General features: G+C 34.0%; 1 protein-coding gene across 2 annotated transcripts in view; it reads right to left on the bottom strand.

Moving 5' to 3' along the window:
- The window catches only part of LOC110021479 (protein DCL, chloroplastic), a 48776-nt gene extending 42116 nt beyond the window's left edge, over window positions 1–6660 (bottom strand). The window contains exons 1-2 of one of the 2 annotated variants that reach the window (XM_020719986.1): window positions 6388–6660; window positions 6095–6312 (exon numbers count right to left, since the gene is read on the bottom strand). In XM_020719986.1, the coding sequence (XP_020575645.1) occupies window positions 6095–6312; window positions 6388–6453 (284 nt within the window). In that variant the 5' untranslated portion in view covers window positions 6454–6660. Of the gene's footprint in view, window positions 1–6094 lie in introns of both variants that reach the window. The other variant, XM_020719985.1, reaches the window with a different exon arrangement.
- Between the last annotated feature and the right edge of the window lie 278 nt (window positions 6661–6938).

The following is a 6938-nucleotide window of genomic DNA, read 5'->3' as shown; positions in this document are numbered from 1 at the left end:
TTATATATATATATATATATATATATATATTGATTTGTAGTATTTTTAAAAATTTTAATTAACTACAATGCTACAAAGATTTATATCAAATTAAAAGTATTAATTAAGAAAATAGAATAAAAATTATTAAATTAGATTCAAATAATATTTTAATATAAACAATAATTTTTAAATCTTGGTCAGATCCTTAACACCTTAAGACTACGTGATTAGAGTTGTCAAAATGTCTCTTTGTTCGTGAACGGCTCGTTAAACAAACAAGTCGAACATAAACACACTTTTTGAGCTCGAAATATAAACGAGCCGAACACGAGCTGAGCTTGGGCTCGCTCGTGTTCTGCTCGTTTACACCTCTAGGTGCTGGTGGTGGTGGTAGTGTTGTCTTGGTTCTGATGACGTGGTGGTGATAGTGTGTTGTTGTTGATGATGTGGTGGTAGTAGATAGTTAAAATGCGGTGGTGATGATATGTTGATAGAATTCAGATGTTTATATTCCTTTTTTTTTTATGTATCCCAGAAATTTATGTTGTTTAGTTCTTTGCATGCTAGTTATCGTAATGGACAAGACAAAAAAAATTGATTTATCTGTTACCTAGGATAAATAGATGACATTAATATTTTGTGATCTCTGTGTTAAGAAGATAGAATTGGGAAATAGATCAACCAACTATTTTAACCAAAAAGGTTAACAAAATATAATAAAAAGTATAAGGAAAGTAAATGCAGAGAATATGATAGAATGCAATTTAAAAATAAATGGGACCAGTTTAAAAAAGAATTGGAAAATATGGAAAAGCTAAAGTGATGATCCACAAGCTTGGATTGAGATCTTATAAAATGAACAATCGATGCTTCTGAAGAATGGACAGAGAAATTAGATGTGAGAATGTTTGAAACAAAAACTTATTTAAATTTTTAAAAAAATTTCATTGATCAATTTGAGTTTTAATTGATTGTTGGTCGAGTCTGTTGCGAAAAAATTCAAGTTTAAAAATTCAAGTTTGGTGGCATTGCATTGACCCTAAGCTTGAAGATAAGTTGGATCGTATGTTCGGTGAAGTGGCGGTCATCGATGATCAAGCAAAGGTACTAAGCGAGAGAGAGGACAAAATCAGTGGTAAGAATCTAGAAGCTGAGCAATCTGCTGGGTCCAATAAGGGGTCCAAACCCATCCTAAATAAAGTGGGATCTACTAATCGATCCAAACGTTCAAGGGTATAGAAAAAGAAAAAGGATCGTGTTGATTTCATTAAAAGTCAGATCTCCCGGGATGGGTAAGGTGCAGGGAGGATGACAGAGTTGAGGGAGCGAATTACAGTTGTCATCGTTAGTGGTTTAATGGATTGATTATATGTTCTTTTTTTGTTACTTTATTTCCAATGTGTTGTGAAAATGTTTATTGTTTATTTCATTAATGATTTATGTGATGATGTATATTTTGAATTTCAATGTTATTTTCAATTCTTTTTGCATATTTGTCCCACTAGGATGGTTGATGAAGCAACCATGGATATAGCATGTAATGTAAGTTTGTATTGCATGTTTTATTTTTTATTTTTGGAGATCTATGATAAGATATTCGACCTTATGGGTTCTATGGATGATCTATATGTTGTTATTGGTTATTGACACGTGTGAAATCCCAATGAAGGCAACCAAGTTCCTCTCCCTTTTCAGTCATTCTAAGGTTTTTCTAGATGGCCTTTATTGGGGATATGCATACGTGATACATGCAAGTTCGGTATTACGTGGTTTAAAGGCAACCAAAAACCCATATTTTTAAAGATATAATATCTTCTTGTAGAGATATTCGTTGGTTTATACTATGTTCTCTGATACCTCACAGTTTCATAAAACTTGAATTGAATATTATATTATTCTTTATTACTAATGTTGTATTTGAGGGTTTGTTTATTGTAGTTTTAGGGTTTGTGTTTTGTAGTTTTAGGATTTCTGTTTTATAGTTCTAAACCTTCAGAAAAGATGAGTTTGAGGACATCCGGTACCTCCGGAACATTGTACTATCACTGCAGACTACAACGTTCTTTACTTCGCAACAGCCACATAGCTATGGAGGACAGTTTTACAGGTGTCCAAGGAAAAGATGACTTTTTTAGGTGGACAGATCGATTCGAGGATTCCACCGTTGATAGTGATCAGGCGTGAAGAATTTCGTTAGAGAACAGATTATCTCGTGACATTAACCAACTATGTTTTAAAAATAATATTAAAATATTATTAATTATTATTTTAATAACCATTTTTTAAAATTTTGTTTGTCGTGTTACACTTTTTTGCGTTGTTTGTTTTTATTTTGTAACATTTAAGGTAGATATTTGCTTTCAAGTATGAAATATGTTAGTTTGATCAGTTTTGTTATAAACAGCACTATTCTACGAAGACAGAAAAGTCATTTGTACAAAAAACAAATAAACAGACATCTTTTCCACAGCAACTTTCTGACACAGCTGTGCGCAGCTTTAATAAGTTGTAGCCACCCTAAACAGACCATAAGCATGAAAGCACATAACCGAATATGATTTTTCAGTGCAAGTTAGTAACCTGGCGAACCATAAGTGCATATTCAATGGTTTGTGTCTAGCAAAGCCAAAAGCGATAATAAAAACAAGGCTTATTAGTTGTATCCTTCATAGTTTTTTTTTTTTTTTTCCACACTATAAGCGTGATTATTTATTTAGAAGCATAACCACTACAAAGCATGCTATAGATTGTATCACACAAAGGACAAGCTTTACAAATTTAAATTATGAGTTTATAGTAACACAATTCATGATAAAATTACCACCATAGCAAAGAAAAATAATTTTAGAACCTAGCAAAATACCTAAGAAAAACCCTGTATGGCCTACTTCTAGTGTGATAGAAATGAGGATTACAAAAATAACATAAAAAGGGAACCCTAAAAGATAGAAACCTAAAGATAATAAGTGCGTTGGAAAAATTAGCAAGTTGAAGTGCAGCAGAGCCATAGGCACGTGATTCAAACATACAATTTATTTAGGGAATAAAGGAATGATTGAAATGTTGAGAATTATTGATAACAGTTCCTCAAAAACAACAGAAGGAACAAAGGAGCGAGCATGATCACATACAAGAATAAAGAATGAAGGAATTTCCAATGTTTGGTGAACAATTACCATATCACACTTAAGGTCATAAACTTTCCAAAAAAAGGAGATGTGCATAAAACTACATTAAAAAATGTTTAGCAAAACAATAATAAAACAAGTGAAAATAATTAGTTAAACAGTAGGTAAAAATGCCAAAGTTCTTGGTCCCTTGCTAGTTGAAATGCAAACAACAGAATGTAAGGCATAAGCTATTGGGATGCTGCTTATATGTCTTCATGCTAATGAAACGAAACAAATCTGGATATTTTAAAAAAAAAAACTAAATAAATTTAAGGGAAAAAAAAGTAAGGACAATTTAGTTAACATATATTGGGTTAGCAGTCTTCTTAGTCAGTAAGAGACCACACCTTAAAAGCTTAACATCAAAATTCAATTTTCAGTAACTTCAAAAGGCAAGGAAGTTCTATAAGAGAGCTTTGGAAAAAGTTTTTTAAAATAACTTCAGAGCATGTACCCTTGGCAGTCCTTGAGGATTAGATTTTTTTTATTTAATCTATATTTCACATATTTTTAAATGACAGTTTGTGACATAAAAGTTAGTCTTGAGGATTAGAATTTTTTATTTAATCTATCTTTCACATATTTTTAAATGACAGTTTGTGACGTAAAAGTTTGTATACAACAAAAAAACTCAAGCTTTCTGTTGATTGGCATCTTACTTCACAAGAGGCTATGCCTTGCCAAATAAAATTGATTCATATAAACTCTGACAAGGTCAAATGAACTAACAACGTCTTCACAACAGCTCAAATCTATGTAATTGTTATATCTTTTATAGTTCACAGCCTCACCACATCAAGTGATCAAACCATCATAATGAAGGCATATAAACAAATAACCAATTGTACATTTTTTATGCTTCATGCAGAATGTGAGTACAAGCTTACAAGCTCAGCACAGTAAGATTCAAACTTACAACTTCAGAAAAATGTAGAAGTGTGTCAAATCAAAGCACATCCAAGAGAGGTTTGGAGTGAATTGCTTAAAATAACTTCAAAGCTTGTACATTTGGCAGTCCTCACGGATTATATTCTTTTTCATAATCTATATCCCACAAATTTTTAAAATGGCAGCTTGTAACATAAAACCTTTTCGACAACAGAAACTCAAGAAGGTTTTCCCTTGATTAGTAACTTATCTATACAAAGCATATTTAAAATATGGCTTGTAATTCTCCTACAATAAAATCCTATCCTTTAGTTTTATTAAGTTTTTATGATTTCAAATCTCAATCTTTAATTTAAAATGATGATCTTAGCCCTATAAAGTCTATGATTCATAATCGGGATCAGTGCAATTAAATTCCTGACCAAATAATCTAAAATGATTTCAACACAATTAAATTGTGAAAACTGTTCGGTTTGATTTTGAAATTTACAATTCAATTTGCAAATAAATTTCTAAGTAAATCATCTAAGGAACCAAGTGCAATTAAAGTTTAAAAATTGTTTTGTTTTTGTCAATAATGAATCTATATTATATATGTGCTTCATCATATTTTGGTAACACTCTCAATCTTTCCCAAAAAATAAAAATATAATATTCTCATGTCTTAGCACTTCCCAAGCATAGCATTAACTGAAGCATTACAATCTCCCTGCAAAACTCTTCACCTTCTACAAGCATCCTCTTTTTATCTTCCACAAATAATGGATAGATCATCTGCTTCATCCTCCAACTCAATCTTCCTAGCTCCAAATGATGAAAATCCCAATGATTGCCTCCCCAACTTCAGCCTAGACTAGCTCTTTGAGTGTAGGGTGAAGCTAATAATGATGTTGGTTCTGGCCACGCTCTATTACTTCATGTCGGAGCTAAAGTGCATAGGAAAACCACAACAACCACTACCGTATTCATCTTTGGGGAGTTAATGCTTGAAGTGGCGTCTGTGCACGCAACCAATGGATCCTAAGGTAGAATTAGATGGGCTAGTATTAGTGGATCTAATTTGAGACAACTAGGTGGTGGAAAAATCAAAAGAGGAGGGGGACCCGCATATCACCTTGGGGTTCAATGATGGAACTGTGGAGGTGTCATTTAAGGTAGATTAATGTGATCGCATTTACCAAGGATAATATCTAGTGATATGGAATGTGCTCAATATTTTTACTATTATTTTCTATTTTTTTCATATTTAGGATAGAAGTTAATATCTTCATATTCATTATTACTTATTCCAACTTCCTCTTTACCCATGCTCTCATCTCTATCACTTGATTTGTATCCCTCAATCTCTTCCTCCATTTTCATGAAGTCATCATTTCATCTTTAGGAGCGTCTATATTAGCTCTTGCACTTACATTTCATAAACTCATTTCCAATAATACATGTTTGACTGGTTGATTCTCAAACTATTAAAGGACTTTTCATATCATCCTATGTCAAATTATCATCATCAAAAAGCTAGCTCGTCCTCAACATTTAAAGTATTAGTAAAAATCTCTCAAATCAAGATAAGCCACCCAACTTGTTGACTAGAGCGTCTGTGTGGCATTAAAGCCTCACCCCACCTAAGGACAAAGGAAACGTTAATCACAATTCAACACACTTTATTGTCCTTCATATGCTTCCAATAAAATCGTCTTTATAAGTTGTATTTCAGAAATAATCTCAGCGGGGAAATTCTTTTCTAACGAAGTGACAATGAGACGTTTCTTTGCTTGAATTTCAAAAATTCCATTTTGATGTGATGAACTTATCATATTCCTAGTAAAAGTGAAATCATCAGCAAAAAAATCATCAGAAATAATTCCATTTTGAAATCATTAGCAATAAAATTCCATTTTAATAAATGATTTCAAACTCCACACTCTCAGCTCGTCTTCACACAACAATAGTAAAAGTTAAATCATCACTTTCTAAGAGATGCTTTACAAGCACAAGCAATAAAAATAAGTCCTAAAGATATAAAAAAAACAAGAACTCAGTCAGCCAGTACTTACTTCCCGGAGTGCAAGATCATCCGAACGAATCCTACGAGAGGAACAGTCTCCTGCAGGATCTGATCCTCCCAATCAACCCACCCCGCTTTCTCTGTCCTCTCTTCATCCTCCTCCTCCCTCACCGAGCTTTCCTCCTCGGTCTCCTCATCGGCGACAACCGACGAAACAACAGGTCTTCTGAGCATAGCACGGTCATCACCAGCGCCACCTCCGAGTCCCTGCGTCCTCACGGATCTTAGAGCAGCAATAGAAGTTGGATGCAGGGTTCGTGGAGTTGTGGAAAAGAGCAATACATTGGCAGGGAATTGTCTTAGGAGGCGGCGGAAAAAGGGTGGAGAAGCACCTAAAACTGACACCATCAGCAGAGGATTGTTGAGAACAGGGCTTATGATTTCCGATTGTTTCTTCTCGTTCGCTTTATTCTACAAGGGTTTATTGGGTTCCCGCCGGTAGAGCTGGGGGATAACGGGAAGGCTGAACAGAGTGAGTTTTATGGGAACGGATGCAAGTGAAAAATAGAGAAGAGACGACCGCGTCTACTTGGACGAGCGGTACTCTCACCATGCGCTCTCTTTTTTATTTCAACAAGTAATTTTTGTGCGGCTCGTATGTATGTACGGATGTATTTATGTGTGTGTGTATAAAGATTGGTCGGAAGCTATTATACTAGCTCTCAATCAATCTCATATGTCTAACCACTTGATCTCGCACTACAAGTCAGATGCACTCAGGCGGACTCGAACCCGTGGCTCCAAGAAATTCACAACTGAGAATGCAGCTATCAGTCAATGAATCACGGCGCGCAACACACACACACAGATATATATATATATATATATATATA

Source organism: Phalaenopsis equestris, unplaced genomic scaffold (assembly GCF_001263595.1).
Source record: "Phalaenopsis equestris unplaced genomic scaffold, ASM126359v1 Scaffold000134, whole genome shotgun sequence".
Classification (NCBI taxonomy): Eukaryota; Viridiplantae; Streptophyta; class Magnoliopsida; order Asparagales; family Orchidaceae; genus Phalaenopsis; species Phalaenopsis equestris.
This window is presented reverse-complemented; position numbering and strand designations above follow the sequence as displayed.